Genomic DNA, 17,955 nt, shown 5'->3' on the forward strand with positions numbered 1-17,955 from the left:
TATTCTAAGTCACTTGCCCGCACCTTGCTGCTGCTAATGGAGATTTACACCAAGAGAGAGAATGGGCAACTCTAGTTGTTTTTTTTAAAGTGTTTTAACAATAAACACCCAAATAAAAGAGTAACAGCATGTAACATCATGTATGACAGAGGGGAAAAAAATAAAGCTGGTGAGAAAGAAGACAACAATTTCAGATGTACAAACAAATTTTAGAGGTTTAGCATTTATTCTTTCTGGAGATAAGAATCATGAAGAAATTCATTTCCTGATAGAGATGTGGGGAGGGGTTGTGGTAACTGATTAATTGAGGATAAGCAAATAATCACTAAACAGCATTAAGGACACTGATGAGGCGAGATAGCCTAATTTAATATTAGCACACAGAGCACAGTTTTTCTTAGCAAATCAGGAGATGTTCATGAAAAAGCTACACCTTTTGTTCTTTAGATAATACTGCAATTTATTAGCCTCAGTTTCTAATTTATATCTGTTTTTGGTGTGGTTTTCCCTGTAATCAATGCTAAGTTAAAATCTGATCAAACTTTTCATTTTCTCTTTTTGTCAGCAGAATTCTAAAGCATCTCCCCTTCCTCCTCCCAAATCTCTGCACAATTTCCCATCCTAATCTGTATGTCTGTGAATAAGACACCATAATCATGATTACATTACATGGTAAAAGTGCTTTTTACAGATGTAAAAAGGTTATTAATCCATCAAATTTGGGTCAACCAAAAGAAAGGTAATCTGAGTGAATCAAAAAATCTTATGCGCCTTTTAAATGCACAGGTTTTTCTCCAGCTGGCAGTAGAAAAGGAGGTAAGAAAGATTCCTAAACAAGAAGGATTTAACATGCCACTGCTGATTTTAAACACTAATGGAACCATAAGCCAAGGGATGCAAGAGAGCTCTAAAAGCTATGAGCAATACCCACTTGACAGTCAACAAATTAAGTGTGACCTCAATCCACTACTAGAAAGAACTGGGTTCAGCCAACAATATGAATGAACTTGATGTGAATTCTTCTCATGATCTCCCAATAAGAGCCTAGACTAGCCGATACCTTGATTCAGTCTTGTGAGACCCTAAAGACAGACTCAGTTGAGCCCACCTCAACATAGAGAATTGCAAAATTATAAACAAGTGATACTTAAAGCCAGTAAGCTTGTGGTAATAGAAACTAATACATGATGTCTCATATTTAGTATTTTAAAAAGTAATGAATTCTCTTTAAGGCAACAGGAACAAAAATAAGTAAAAACAAAATTTAAAAGACTCATGCTCATGTAGTTAAAAACTTCCATATAATATCCAGATTATTATCAAATTATAGTACCACTTTTCACTGAAACCACTCACCTATGTATTTGCTGCAATGCAATGTACAAGCTATAATGAGTATTTCCTTAGCTCTAAGGGCTTCATGGGAAAAGTGATAAGACTTCTTGAAGCACACATAGCTCTAGTGTATTTTCATCATCAGATTTACTTTTGGTACAAATAGTTTATATAACAAGTTGTTCAATTTCTTGAGAAGTTAGTATATCTATTTTTATATTCATCAAGTTTTGTTTCAAAATTAAGGTGAAACTCAGCACAATCCAAAGAAGTAACATTTAAAAATTCACTGCAAAAAAATACATTGTGGCATTGGAAAATAATTAATGTAAAAGATGGTCCATGATCACAAACAATTATCAAATTTTTCAACACACATTTTACTTATACTATGACTGATACCAATTGAAGACTCAACTGAACACTAACAAAATAGAATGTCATCTTTTGCCTACTCACATCTTTAGCCTAATCACAAACATTATCAAATTTCCTTTAAAATTCCTCGTAGAAATTATGTTTGAAATGAATGTCCTTTTGACAAAAGGTGAATAAATATAATGGCTTCTGTCTAGTCACTGTTTCTAATCACATTTTCTCCTGCAGTTGGATTGGTCTTATCAATCTTGCATTTTCTATGAAGAAAGTCTGTGCACATTTTGCCTCATATTTCACCATTAGCAATAGTCATTAGAACATGAATGAAGTTAAGCAGTAAAATATTTAAGAGCTATGTATTCTCAAAATAATACAATAATAATTTATTTGGGACCTGAGTTTCTAAGTCACCAACTGGCTATCCAATGATATTTAGAAAAAACAAATCATAGACAATAACATTGGAATTACAAAAGAAGCTACTGATTTAAGTTCTAACAGCAGCATTGTGTTTGACAAATATGATTTAAAATATTAAAGAACAGATACTTCTTTTGATAATGGCTAAGCAGCTCACATCAAACTAACCCTCCCAAAGACAGTAAGTTCTGAAAAAAATATGAATAAACAATATATGAAAACCCAAAAGACTAACAAAAAGAAATAAGACACTGAAGTCCAATTGACATTTGGAAGAAAGGGATGACACTGGGTAAGTTTCCCATTTTTATGACTTTTCATTAAATCAAATCACTGCCTGTGTGCTAGAGCCATCTAATAACCTCAGAGTGACTACTTGTCAAGCCTGAGGAAAGAATTTGGCCAAATACAGAAGTGGAAAGTAAAGGGAGAATGACAAAAAGAAAGCTACAGAATGGAAAAAATAAATTTTTGTGTATAATTATCATGCCCCAACCTCATGAATGCAAAGGAAGACTTCAAGCATCTCAACTAAAATTAACATAATTAAACTGAAATTTCAGCTGCTGTAACTCAAGGGAAACAAAATCCATAGCCAAATTCAGCCAAGTTAGCTTCCTGCTTTAAAAATAAGCAGTACTCTCCACAAAAACAGAATTCAGAATCTCTATATTGTTAACCATATCCAAGATAAAATTTAAAATTACTTGACATGTTAATAGGAAAACATGACTTATTCTCAAAGGAACAACAATCTGAATGATGAGAGAACCTGGATGACAAAATTAGCAAAGAGGGATTTTAAAGCCACTATAATATGTTAAACAAAGTAAAGTTAATATGCTCATAATGACTGAAAACATAGGAAATCTCATCAGAGAAATAGTGACTATAAAAAAAATCAAATGTAAATTGTAAAACTAAAACTAAAATATCTGAAGTTAAAAATCCACTATGTGAGCTTTTCATCTGACAGGAGATTATCAAAGAGTTACTCAATCTGAAGAACAGAGAAAAAAATTTTTAAAACAATAGAAATTTTTTTTTTTAACTTTTTTTTTTTTTTATAGAGGCATGTTTTTATTTATTTATTATTTATTTGTTTGTTTGTTTTCATTTATACATGCACTGGGTACAGTCAGAAGCACGGGAGGGTGAGAGAATTCACCAGAGCCAGAGCGGGGAGCAGAGCAGGCAGAAGGACCGAGGTACACTGCTGAGGGGAGCAGCGGGCGGCAGGAGAGGTCTGCTCGCCATGTGGGACCCTCCTCCGGTGGCCGGGGAGCAGCCGGGGATCGAACCGGCGCCGCAGAGGCCGCGGGCAGCTTCGCAACCCAGCGCTCAACTACTGCGCCACCGGGGAGGCCCCAACAATAGAAATTTATGAGATAATTTATAAAAGACCTAAAATACAAATAACTAGAAAATAAAAAGGAAAAGAGAAAGGGGGATTGAAAAAAATATAAGAACTCTGCCCAAGAAAGAAGTGTTGACACATTTCTGAAATAATCAAAACTTCTCAAATTCAGATGTTCAACTCAAATTATAGATAATTGCTAGGAATTCTTCTATCAGGTACATGAATCTTTGTGAGTAATTCATAAATGGATATGATCATATCCCATAGCATATATTAATTGAATTCATTTTTCTATTCAGTGACATTCAGTTGATAACAAAAAGTAGTCAACAGTTACTTGCCAGTCATTAACAAAAGAAGTAACTTTATATAGTTCTTTAAGTAAAGAAGAGACACAAAAACTATCAGAATAAGCATCTGTACTAATAATTGTGGTTTATAACTAAGATCTATGGTAATTATTCTGTAGAAAATACTAATGATATAGCAGTCATTTTGATCAGCATATTAAGACAAAAACTGCAAAGAGAAACTTTCATGACCATAGCATATTAACAGTAATTACTATAATTACTACATATACTTAACAAGGTTTATATATGCATATAAACATACACATGTCCATGTGAACATGGGTGTATCCATCTCTATTAAGTGCTTTATACTTCAGAATACAGGTTATTCCAGAAACATGTTCCCAACTCGAAAAACAATTGTGTTGTGATCATACCAACTCAAAACAAAACACACTGTGCAGACTATTTTCTCAGAGCTATGAAAAGTAAGCATGCTGTTCCTTCAATGTCAATGTAGCCACTAATATGCCATGAGGAATAACAGGTGTCTGTGTCAAAAATCCTAATCACAGATTGATGGCTTTATTATAAACCAAAGCAACAATAAATGCTATGGAGAGGACTGAAAACTTCTGACCCAAAACATTCCCAGACTGAATAATTAAACATTTATTTTGCAATATCAAATTTTATTTAAAATACTATTGTTTTAAGTCTGTGGGAATGTTTTAATAGAAAGCAATCCATCTACACTAGATGATTTCAAGTTTTAAATTTCAGTTTTATAATTGTATTTAATTGTCAAATAGCAACACTTTAGAGAGAGAAAGTGATTCTAATAATTAGTGGAGGGCAGCTGGCATGACCGGGGACTTGTCTGTGTAAACGAGATCCTATCGTTATCTTACTGGTAATTGAAAACACTAACAAGTTCAAATATTCTTGATCCATTAAGTTTATTTAATCTTACTTTTAAATATGAAAGTCAGAATATTTCATTATCTCATGATATGTGTATGAAAGGGGGAGAAAGTCTGTCTTTAATATCTATTCTGAATAAATTTCAGTCCTATTATGCCCCTGTGTGGCCAGTTAGCAGAGAAGACTCACTGTCACTTATTTAGTGAAAAAGAAATAATTACATCTGGAGGACTATACCAGAAAGGTGACTACGACTCAGCAATAGAAAAAACCCTGAGAATATTCAGTACATTTTTACTCAAATTTTATCACAAACATAGGCATTATAATCATGATCATTTGAATCCTGTTTAAAGCAAATGACTACTCAATGCAGTAAACGCCACCAAAAATGTATCTTCTAGCATTCCAATATTTATGTGTACTTCCTAAGACAAGATCACAAAATTGGATTTTTTAAAAAAATTTAGTACTTAAAGACTTCTTTGCTAGTGACAAAATCAATTATCTCTGTATCCTGATTTAATAATTTAATTTGGGGAAAATGAGTTTACAGGAAGAAAACGTGGTAACAAGAATTTAAATTAAAATGGCATCTCATCAAAATGTATGAAGTGGATTCATGTAGGATGCAGATACTGTTTTGTTTTTGGGATTTTTTTCCCTCAGTGAACCTTCAGCTGTTTCATTTTCATTGTCAAAAGACAGATAATATCCTGCCCTTTCCTTTATGCACTAAAATGGTACCCACAATAATAAGAGAATAAGCTAAGAAGTTTCAGTTTGAAACATTAAGGGTTACGTTATATGGTTTCCAACAGAAGGTTAGTTTAAAATATTCTAATGATTTCCAGTCATAAATAAATTTCAATTACTCATTAGATAAAACCTTAACGACCTATATTAATCTCTGGTTTAATGACTTATGATTCACAAAATATCACTGATACACTTAAAGTACTTGTTTTTTTGACAAGTTAAACCTGGAAATATTTTTGTAGTGATTCTTATGAAAAATTTTCATCTTTAAAACTGTTATTGATAACTACACTACCATCTGAAAATCTGAGAAAAGTTCAGTTGAACATATAGGATAAGATTAGCTATCAAAAAAAAGTCTCAAAAAAAGCACTGGAAAAGGTCCCCCTTTAATAACATTGTTGATAGTCAATCTATAGTATTAGTTTAGCAATTTCTCCTAGAAAGCAATTCAGAATACAATATAATTGTCTACATCTATGTCAATTTTCTATCAGTTAACGATTATAGTTAATGTCATAATATAAATACTGAATATTCCATTTCAACTAGTCTAAATAATTGAAAGATTACTATTCATGTAATAACAAGTAAAACTATTCATTCCAGAAGTGATAGTTATGTAATTGATGCTTCAAATCTCAAGACCATCAATGTCCAGTGCACAAAGTTGAAAGGCCCTTTATTTAGAAACATTTTTAAAGTTATAAGATTACAACTTCTAAAAACAATCTCAGGTTGTGATTACATAATTCTGTTTTTCAAGAATGATTTTTAGTCTACATCTTACTTTCTGACTCAATCTGACAGAAATGTTGATGTCAAGGTATTTGTATTTTTTTGGTAAAGAATCTTAGTAGAATAAAAATTTTGAAAAACCACTCTATCTAATCTGAACAGAAGCAGAAAGTCATCAAAAAGTTAAAATAGGTGGGGTCATTAATTAAAAGTTCATACAAACTTATTTTCACTGTTCATAATTCTAAAACAATAACTATTTGTATAACTACTTTTAATTAATTGTAAAAGTTAATCAAGTAGTTATTTATGAAGATCAACAGACTTCTGAAAAAGTAGATATTTAGAGTAAGAAGTTAAAGACTAATACCATGAATAAAGGCAGGATTTCTTTTCCTAAGCAGAATAAAATTCTTTATTGATTAATTGGTGGTTTCAGACTATTTTAAATAAAAATCAAAACAAGTTAAATAGAAGCATTAAAAAGTTCATTATTATTTAATGGCAGCAGCATAAAGTTGCAGATTTTAAATTAGAGTATTGCAATTATTAGCATGTCAAGAAAAAAAGAACTTTGAAGCAAAATTATAGTGACAAGGATGCACACAATTCCCTCAAAAACAGATATTCTGAAATCTTAAAACTAGTAAAATTTACTTTAAAAATGATTCCTTCCATGCTATTTAAAGCACAATTCCTAAAATGAATATAAACTCAATCCCAATGTTAATATGCTTAGAGCCCATCAATCCTTGGCATTAAAAACAAGAGAGATGGAAATCAAACAAGGAATGATTTATAGAGGATGATTACAAATTCTAAAACTCTGGCAGCTTCAGGCCATAGAAATTTTAAGAAAACCATACTGCCTGTTTTATTTAAACATAACATGCAATATACATTATTTTTATCATAAATTCAGTCACTCGAGCAATGTACTGCCAAATTAAAAAAAAACTTTAAACATAGATAGCTTATTATAGAAAATCATAACATTTCATACAGTTATTTATTTTAAATTAGTCCAGCAATTAAAATAATCAAATCAGTTAACTGAACAGAACTGCACTGAGAAAAGTGAATTTTTTTAATTAGACATGTTTCTTTCATGTTCAAAAAGGTCAACAATATATTTTTATATATTTATCATCACTAAATTTTTAAATGCTGACAAATTTTAAAAGTCTCCTTTCATTTGCTAAATTGAGATATATATTGTGTAATAGGTATTCTTTTTACTCTCTAAAATAGGCTGCCTCACGTTGTTCAGAGACCCAAAAAGGAAGAAAGCAGCAAAACCATTGAATATTCTATGCACTATTACTTCCCCCTCAATTTCCAGAAGGCTTCAGTGCATTATCATGTTCACAGAATTTTTTTTCTCAGTCTTTCTTCACATATTTTTAGCTAAAATGGGGTCTTTGCTATAGCAGGAATAATGCATTAGAAATTCTCAAAAGGCAAACAACTTAAATGAGGGAAGAACTGGGTGATAAAATGCATTTTAAAAGCATTCTTTCACAGACTATCTCTTTTAGTGTAAGCCAGAGAAAACCATCTAGAACATATGTTCATAATTTAATAACCTTCGCCACAAAAACATGATCAGGTTGAAAAAGCAATAGGAATTTATAACAAAGCATCTTTCCAAACTAGCCAAGCTAATACAAAGCACTATTAGCAGTTCCATAACATGGCTTGTTCAAAAGTGATTATTGATCTACCCTGCATAGAGAAATGCCTCAGACCTAGAAAACATCTTCCGCATGTTTTACAAAAAGCATGCATAATTGCTAATTCACATTTTCCAGCAAATCACATATGACTATGTAGTGCCATCCCTGTATATGCAATGTAATCACTGCCATGATCGCAAGGGGAAAAAAATCTGGCATTTTACTTATTAGAAAATGAAATCATGAAGCAGCCTGTATGATGTCTCAGAGGTCAAGTTAGTTGAATTTAAGATGCTTTTTGTGCTTTGAAGCAAGCTTATTTTCCTTCTTAAAATCAAAACACTACATGAAATTTTATGGTAAAAAGACAACAGCCTTATAAAACACTAACATTTCAATACAGAGGAATTTTTACAGACATGTAAGATTATGATCCTAAAAATATCAATATTAAAGAAAACGTAGTTTAGTTCTACTCACCTTGCATTGTTCAGTGTTTGTCCAAAAAGCTCATTTTGTAAAATATTGGGTGGGGATGAAAAAACCCCATGAAAATGAGATAAAACAGAATTGCAGACCTGGCGCAATGTCTCAAATTGCATTTTCTTTCTTTTTTTTTTTTTTCCCTTCTCTTATTTTTCCTTACCACCTGTCTTTAAAGTCATCTAGTTGCAGACACCATCAAATAAAAACATGCCAATCAAGTTCCATATTTCTCCTGAGCTCTGTAAAAACTGTGCTTAAATGAGCAGAGGTTGATAGTTAATTGTACAGTCATTATTCTTCTAATTCAGTCGTAGAAGATTCAGTACCCGTGCGGCTTTCGGCTTTCTCCTGACTGTAGCAAGAATTCTAAATAGCAGTAAGCTTTTTGGGCATTCCCAGCTGAAGTGTGAAGCTGAGCTGCTTTCATGTACTCTACTCATATTTCTCTAAGCCTATTAAAAACACGCAATGAATAGATGCTGTCGTCAGGAGTTTCAGCACATCTGGCTGCCAGCAATAAAATCTCAGAAGTAATAAAAATGGGGACAAGGTATCTTCTCAATATTACTACTGGGTAAGAGGAAGAGAAATTATGCATTTCCTTAACCCCTTTCTTTTTCCCTGAAAAATGAATAATTCCAGTAGCAGAGTATATAGGTCTTTTCAATGTGCAGGTTGCTGCATAGGACGAGAACACTGAAAATAAGTGGTATATCCCTCTTTGGATCATGGCAATAAAAATGACAGAAACCAGCTTTTATTACCTGCATTTATAATGCCACACTTCTAGAGATTTGGAAAAGATGTACTTGTCTTATTTAATTTTAAAATGTCTTTATTTCTAAAGAATACTGAATGATAGTCAATCTGGTCCCTTTCTAAAGGCCCCACACATAGTAACTACATGATTATTTATATAAATTTAGGAGAAAAAAAATTATGAATTAAAATCCATTTAACCAGTTCATATTAGATGTGAACTTTCCCACAAATAAAAAATAAAAACCACATAAATAAGGTCAGAAAGACGTTCTAACCTATTATTAACTATTTTCAATAATGGCGGTCATAGCATTTTCTAAAAAGGATATTTCCTGAAAGACCCACGTCTTAGAGTATCCCAGATCACCATCCACTCTCAATGGATAATTCTGTTTCAGATAAAGTGTTGTTATTCTCTATCTAGGACCAATAATCTCCAAAAGATTCTCCAAAAGCAATGCCAAATTTTAAGTCTTAACTCACTTATAGATATACTTAATATATTTATTAATCTTTAACTGGTCCTATATCATGACCTTTCTTTAAAAGGTACATTCCTTTAAGCCTTTTTTTTCCCTCAACTTTTAGTCCAACTCCCTATGTTCCTTTCCACAAATAGGAACTTATACTGGTAAGTCTTTAAAACACTGATGAATTCTCTCTTGACATGAATATAGGTATCACAAAACAGCACAAATAACCATGTAATCATATAAATTTTAATGATACAAAGTAGCATGCAATATGAAATTTTAACTACTAATTTCTTTCTTTTACAAACAAGATGTATAACTGTTGACTGTCCTCAACTAAGAGTACTCTTTTTTTGTTATTAGTTATTATTTTAGATTTGTATAGCTATATAATAATCTTTTTGTGAAACATATACACATACATAGTAATTACAAAGTTTTTTCATTTAGACATCTAAATTCATTTTTGTAATATCCAAAAAATGTTATGAATAGTGAGTAACATTGTCTTCATTTTATAGATTAAAAAAAACAGGTTTTATGGGATTAAAGATCACACAGCTAGTAAACAGCAGAATACTTGATTGCAAGGCCCTGGTTTGGACTCCATTTCAAATACTTCCTTATCATTCTATTTTCTATAAAATAGAAATGCACAAATTTGCACATTTATGAATAGTCTCTATAAATTAAAAGTAACGCTACTGCCAGCAACCTTATCAAGACTATTTCAATTAGAGCAAATATCTCAGTTTTACCTCACAAGTAACTTTAAATGGTTTTCCACCATTTAATTCAAACAAAAGAAACCTAATGTGCTTTAAACTTTCATCTATTAATTTATTTTAATTAATGTGACATCACCTACAAAACTATATATTATTCAGAAGCAGAGGATCCCATCTCTTCAGATATATATTACCACATCACAGCCACCACCAAAATAACTATAGTCCTCCACCATAGTCCGACAGTCCCTTTCACACACTGCTCTCCAGCACCCCCTCTGATAGCCTCAATTCTACAGTAAGATTTCTGGAGTTTGTTATTGATTTGATTCTATCTGACCCATTATTTTGTTTCTCTATATTCCATGTATAATTGAAACCATCTGGTATTTATATTTCTCCTTCTAATATTTCACTTAGCATTCATTATCTCCTCAAGTTCCACCCATGTTGTCACAAATGGCAAGAGCTGATCATTTTTTACAGTTAAGTAATATTCCATTGTGCATATATACATCTTTCTAATCTACTAATCTGTCTTTGGGCAGTTGTTTCATAACTTGACTATTGTAAATAGTGCTGCCATGAACACAGGAGTGCATACGACCCTTCGACTTAAAAGTGTTTTTGCTTCTTTGGGTAGATACGTAGGAGTGGAATGACTGAATCATATGGTAGATCTATTTTTAATATTTTTTTTGGTGGGACCCTCATCAGTGGCCAGGGATCGAACTGGTGCTGCAGAGGCAGCCTCGCAACCCAGTGCTCAACTGCTGCGCCACCAGGGGAGGCCCTATTTGAAACCTCCATACTGTTTCCACAAAGGCTAGACCAGTCCACATCCCCACCAAGAACATCAGTTGTTTTCACATCTATGAAATTGACATCTATGAAACATCTATATGTATAAGTGAAACATACACATTTAACATTTCTTAATTTTAAAGCTCTTACTATCTATAATTAAATACAAATATATATATATATATGCATGTTTTGCCCCTTGTGAATAAATTCAATTTTTGTAAATGATCAATAGCCTTTCAAAAGTCAGTCTACTAAATAACAAGGGGATTATAGTTCAAAACATTCTTTGTTGTTTAAAAGGTTTCTTTTGTGTTTAAAAAAAAAAAGACCTGATGGCAAGGTTATAGGAAGAGTTTCACAAAAGGTTTAACCAATGGAAACTACACTAGAATGAGCCTTAAAATGACTACTTTGAAAGAGTCAACAAATAGAAACTTCTTCCTCAAAGCCTTATTTTCCAGTTCTCACTATAGGATACATTCTACTAGTCAATTTTCTCTTAGTTTCCTCAACATCCCAGAAGTGATTTCTTCCACTTTGCCTCCCCTTTACACCACCTTTTACTTGCTCCTAACTCATCCTTAAGGACTCAAATGTCCCTTTCCCAGGAATACTTACCCTGACTTACTTTAGGTACCAACTGTGCACTCTCATTGTACCCTGTATTTTTGCTGTTCACAGCATTTGATAAAAGTATAACTATATATATTTACTTGGGGAAAATGTTTTAATATCTCTCACCCTCAGTTCTCTGATGTTCAGGCTCATTTATTTCATTCATCTAGCATAGTGTCTAGTACAGAGTAGGTGCTCAATAAATATTGTGGAATGAATGGATGCCTAAATTTCACTGAAAAGTTCATTATATTTTTAGTCACATTCAATAAAGAGTATCAGAAATCATTCAGGGCTGCTTGATCTGGCTCTTAGTCGCTGAGTTTGTTTATTTCAGCTTACCACATCACATGGTACAAGAGAGGTCAAGGTTTATGTTTGTAATCACATACATTGTGCTTTGGATGGATTTTGTCATTTGTTATGAATATCCTGAATATTATACACAATGTTTGCTTTAAATTCTCTATATAGTGCAGGCTTTCAAAACAAATGGTACTTTCAATGAGACAGATAAAACATAGTACTTGGAAATAAATGGTCTGGATTTATTACTGATTTCAACCATAACTAGGTATAATACCTCAGGTGTTCACTTTACGTATCTGAGCTATAATTTCAAACGTAAAAGAAGTTACATCACTTATTTCATAGGGTTATTATTGTATTAAAACATATATATATGTACTCTTTAGAAATTATAAAATACATAGCACTTGGAAGTAATCACAACGTAAGCTATGTATGGAATTAAACTACTTGGACCAGGGATCTAATAATTATGTTCAGGTAGCTTTTATTTATCAAATTTATTCATGCAACAAATATTTATAGAATTTCTCTGTGCAAGGCTCTATTATTCTGCCTGTTGATGCAGATGGGATACAATATTTAGGACTGCCTTTTCCTAGGAAAATCAGAGAAACTCAGAATGTCCTGCAACTAAGCTCAGCTCTATATTTACAATAAGTGTAACAGAGCAATATTAACTCACAATTGGTATAGATGGTGGTTGGTTTCTCCATGGCTGTTCTATCAGAATCTTTAGTATCTTTTAAAATTTTCTTTATCAATAAGTTCCTAAGCTTTTATAATATCTAAGTTGTTTAATTACTACTATGAAATATCAAAGTGAGATGAGAAAACAAAACTTAACATTTAACTCCTTTACATCATTCTTAAATATATTTGAAGTATAATCCCTTAAGTTAAAATATTTAATACCCAAAGGACACAGAAACATTAATTCAAAAGAGCACTTGCACCCCTATGTTTACAGCAGCACGATTTACAATAGCTAAGCTTTGGAAACAGCCCAAATGCCCAAAAACAGATGACTGGATCAAGAAGATGTGGTATATATACACAATGGAATATTATTCAGCAATCAAAAAAGATAAACACATACAATTTGCAACAACATGGATGGAGTTGGAAGGGATCATGCTCAGTGAAATAAGCCACAAAGAAAAAGAAAAATACCAGATCGTCTCACTCATAGCAGGAATCTAGAAAACCTAAATAAGGGACCAGGAAAAAGACTAATTATAATAAAGTAAAAATCAAAATCAACAAGCAAATATAAACCAGAGGCACACTACAGGGAGGGGGCAGGGAGAAGGGATCAGGATCAAAACAAGGGGGGGTGGGAATTGTACGGGAACTATAACCAAGATGAAAATGCATATATTTTACAAAAATGAAAAATGATGTAAAAAATACATAAAATAAAATTTTAAAAAATATTTTAAAAGAGTCTTGGTTTATAAATGCTATGTGGCTTTATGTTAATCTTAAAAAATTTAACACAAACTCAAAAATTAAATGAAAGAATAATCTTTGAGAATATACAGAATTTTAAACTACAACTTTATTTTAAAGGTATATACTTTGGGTTTATTTTTAATTTTTTAAATTTTTTTTTATTTTTTACATCATTGTTCATTTCAAACAATATTTGCTTCCCTCCACCCCCTCAAGTATAGTCCCCATAGAGTTTCCTTCACAATGTACCCGTGCACCATCACCTCAGTCCCCTGTGCTCCTCCCTCCCTCCTTCTGATCCCTCTCCCTCCTCCTCCCCTGCAGGATGTCTCTGATTTATAATTGTCTGTTTTTGCTTTGTTGTGTTTTGTACTGTTATTATTTTTTACACGGATGTCATATTTGGTTCCCCTATATTCCTGTTATAAGTGAAACCATCAGATATTTTTCTTTTTTCTTCTGGCTTATTTCACTGAGCATAATTCCTTCTAGCTCCATTCACATTGCTGCGAATGGCATGAGTTTATCTTTTTTGATTACTGAATAATATTCCATTGTATATATAGATGCCACATCTTCTTGATCTAGTCATCTATTTTTGGGCATTTGGGTTGTTTCCAGGTTTTACCTATTGTAAATAGTGCTGCAATAAACACAGGGGTACAGGTGTTCTTTTGAATCAATGTGCTTGTGTCCTTTGGGTCCCTAGGAGTGTGATTTATTTTTAATTTTTAAACACATCAGAGTGTTTCTGTTAAAATGCTCTACACGTGCAAACATCTAAACATAGCTCATCAAATACTGAAACCATATGATATATCATATGCATATTCACAACAGAAATCCCTGAAATGCTAAAGGAACTTTTTATTTTCTGAAAATAAGCATCTGTAGTTCTATATAATTGAATCAATTGCATTTTATAGTGTACTATTATACAGTGCATTATTCACTGCACTATATAATGCACCTGATGGATAAAAATCTAAGGATTATAAGAAAGATGATCCAGAGAGCAAGGTGTCTTCTTATGTTTTGCAAATTAAACTCTTATGCTATAAGTACTTCCCTGAAGCAAGATCATAGAACAATTCACCACAGGCATAACAAATAAGCAAAGAAATAAAAGATAGATAATGACATTTCTAACAAAAGAAGGAAATAAAAAGCATTCAATAAAGGTAAGTTGGTCTATGTTTCAACTTAGGGCGGACCATACAATAGTATATCCAGGGAAAGAAGTAAGGAAGAATAGCTAGACCTAGATAAGCAACCTATATATCTACTCACAAAACTTCCAATAAAAATCAGAAAACAATTCAAAATACCTATAGGACTTTTCATAAGTTTCTTAAAAACATGTTGATGCTACATTGTTTTCTGATGTATTAAAAAAATCGGTAGCATTTCCCAGGCTATGACCTCTATCTGATCATGCTGCAGAGCAGATTCCTAATAGTTTCCGCCTACACCTAACCCAGCAGGAAAAAGTGAGCACAGTGAAACCCTCTACAAATGTAGAAAGCCCCATTATCATTGTCATTTTTCTGACTCTTCTGTCTAGGCTAGAAATATGAAAGCTAATTCCATTGTGTTTTGGCTCCAGCTGCATTGTTCTGAGAGGTAACACAGAGTTGCTTCAAAGTTCAAGGGTCAGAGCAGCTTTTACCAGAAGCTCCCACAGCAACAAGTTCCAACAATTACAAGCTGGCAGCAGCAGAAATATCTTTCCCATTAGGTGCAAGACACAGGCTGCAGAATCCTAATCTTACATTAAGCTCCAGAATGAGAATGTCAAAAGCTGTATCTACTCTGACACCTAAAGATTCTGTGTTAGAGGAAAGAGAATCACATTCTCTGAAAGGAAAGAGAATCACATTCTCTGAAAACACAATTTGGTAAGACCCTCCAGAATTAGGACTGCTAGTTCCAAGTATATATTCCCTTGATAATTATTCAAGAGAACAATTGGAAGCAACACTATTACCGTCAGGGAGCTATATCAATATTAAAAAGATGCAGCTCCATCTTTAATAGTTACATACACCAAGAACCACAGTATAAGGAATTCTTATAGTCTTAGAATTCCAAGCACTCACACTAAGCTTGCAAACTGTATTCTCATGGCACCTCTGCCACCTAGTAACTTCCAGTGCCCTTAAATTATTCAGAAAAGAAATCCTAGTGGCACATTGTTACTATATGAAAATATTAAAAATAATAATTATCATAGCTATAAACAGTTTTTAGAAAAATATGAGATTAAATAAAACACTATGCAACCATACTGGTCTCCCAGAGTGCCCATTCACAATTCCTTCCTTCATGCAATTTTCTTCTACTAATAATATCATGAAAAAAGGGGGAGTAGTGTCTTTTCTCCCAAAGGCTACCTATTCCACAAATAGTACCTATTCCAAAAAATACTAATATTTGCTTCAATTTTGACATCTGTTGTCACCACAAGTACCTGAGAAACTTTAAGAATACCAATCAGGTTTAGTGCAGAAGTAAAAATTATCTATATAAAGGTGCATCAATAAAGTTTAAAGGTAAAGTACTTTCTTTTCACTAAAATTTACAGATACAGAATACTTTCAATAAACCAGAATATATTCTATCCTTGCCAGACACATAATATATTCAATTAAATAGGTAGCAAGTAATACCCAGTTGCTTGCCACTCACTGATGGGAAACAAGTGTGTCAGAATGTACTTTTTTGACTCTTTTCCACTGCCTAAATTCTCTTCTTTTTTTTTTGATCTTTCTCTACCCAACTTCTTGGTCTGTCACCATAGCCCAGGACAGCAACTGTAGAACTATTATAACTCTTTAAAGAGGCTCAACTTAAGTACAACATTAATGATGATTCCAATGAACTTTCCTTTTTCTATTTCAATGTATGCAGCAGTCTGGATATTTGCTGAAAAGGGAGATGGTTAGGGTTCATCCTGCAAAAAAGGATCAAGCAACTGCTATAGTTTTAGTCTGCTGTCCTTAAAAGTATGCAAGCAGAAGACATTAGGGGTATGTGTAAAGAACTACTGAATTATTCTAAAAGTAAGATTAATTAGCTTATAAAATTCCTTCAAAAATTTATGCTGAATCCCAAATGTTTTCTGCCCCCATTATGCTATGATTGGGAAAAGAGGTTACTACTTCAAGACTAATAGCTCAAATTTCCCTAGATCTCTGCCATACCTATATTTAGTAGGGCTTCAGCTTCCTAATAAATAACCTCCCAACTACGTGAAAGAACGCAGGCATTGTCACATATGTCTGTCTCCACGGTCCTCTATAACTACTCTACTCACATCATTTTCAATGGTATATGTTCATATAAAGCTGCTCAAGGATGGAGTCTCCTCATTTGTTGATGCCCTCAATCTAAATTCCAGTTCCCAGTTAAAGTTCTCTCTCCGCAACTTCCATTTTTTTCATTCAGCAAGTATTTATTAAGTACTGATTAGAGTTTCCTAGGTGCTTTTCAAAGTACTAGGGAGCCTACAAGGGTATTGGGGGTTTTGGAGAAGAGAAAGGAGTGTCATTCCAGTACTTATAGGATATTAAACCTATAGTTTAGTGGGGAAAAGAAGCTAAATAAGCAATCACATGTGTTCTTGGAAATTATGATTAGAAATGGGAAAAGAATTTGTAATAGGAAGTCTCAAACTAATCTTGGATTCAGAAGTTCAGTGGGAGTTCTCCTTGAGAAAGTACTATTATAATGAGAACTATGGAATGGTCTGAGGTAAGCCAAACATGGGACAAACAAGTATTCTAGATATGAGGTACAGAATCTCTAAAGACAAGAGATGACAACAATTACGATACAATCAAAGAACCACAAAAGGTCAGTGTAGGAAGAAATCAATTCGTTGGAGAGTAGAGGAAATAAGGCTCACATTCTAGAAGGGCATTGAGAACTGTTGAGCATTTTGATTTTTAATCAAATACATGACCAACTTTTTGATTTGCTATAACAATCCTCCTTTGAGTTAATAGATACACCAAGACCTAGCTATCAGGAGTTAACAAGAAATATATAGGAGGAAAGCATCATAAATACATCAAAATACCTCCCTCAATGTGGATGCAGGGAGATCAATTAAAAAGCCAATGCAGTAATTAGAGCAAGATATTAGTTGGCTTGGATTAAAGTGATCACGGTAATATGGCAAAAAAGAACAAACTAAAAAGGTTATTGCACCACAGGATATAATTGATTTGCCAAAGGGGTGGGAGGTGGATTTTGAAGGTCAAGAGAGGAGTCAAAAATGACTCTCAGATTTCTCTCTTAAGTAACCAAGCAGATAGTCTTAAAATTTGCTGAGACAGAGAATATTGAAGAGGTACAGGTTGAGGGAGAAGGAAAAGGAAGTTGATGAGTTGTTGAATTTAAGGTGCATGCAAGACAGCTGAAAGACAGATAGAT

General features: G+C 32.9%; 1 protein-coding gene across 4 annotated transcripts in view; it reads right to left on the reverse strand.

Annotated features, from left to right (window-relative positions):
* RIMS2 (regulating synaptic membrane exocytosis 2) overlaps positions 1-17,955 on the reverse strand; it is a 323,781-nt gene that overhangs the window by 275,875 nt on the left and 29,951 nt on the right. For 2 of the 4 annotated variants that reach the window (XM_054692043.1, XM_054692042.1), the window contains exon 1: positions 8,364-8,485. The exons of the other annotated variants lie outside the window; for them this stretch is intronic. In XM_054692043.1, the coding sequence (XP_054548018.1) occupies positions 8,364-8,485 (122 nt within the window). Of the gene's footprint in view, positions 1-8,363; positions 8,486-17,955 lie in introns of those variants that run through there. 4 annotated transcript variants of the gene reach the window in all.

The sequence above is a fragment of the Talpa occidentalis genome, unplaced genomic scaffold (assembly GCF_014898055.3).
Source record: "Talpa occidentalis isolate TD23 unplaced genomic scaffold, MPIMG_talOcc4v2.1, whole genome shotgun sequence".
Classification (NCBI taxonomy): Eukaryota; Metazoa; Chordata; class Mammalia; order Eulipotyphla; family Talpidae; genus Talpa; species Talpa occidentalis.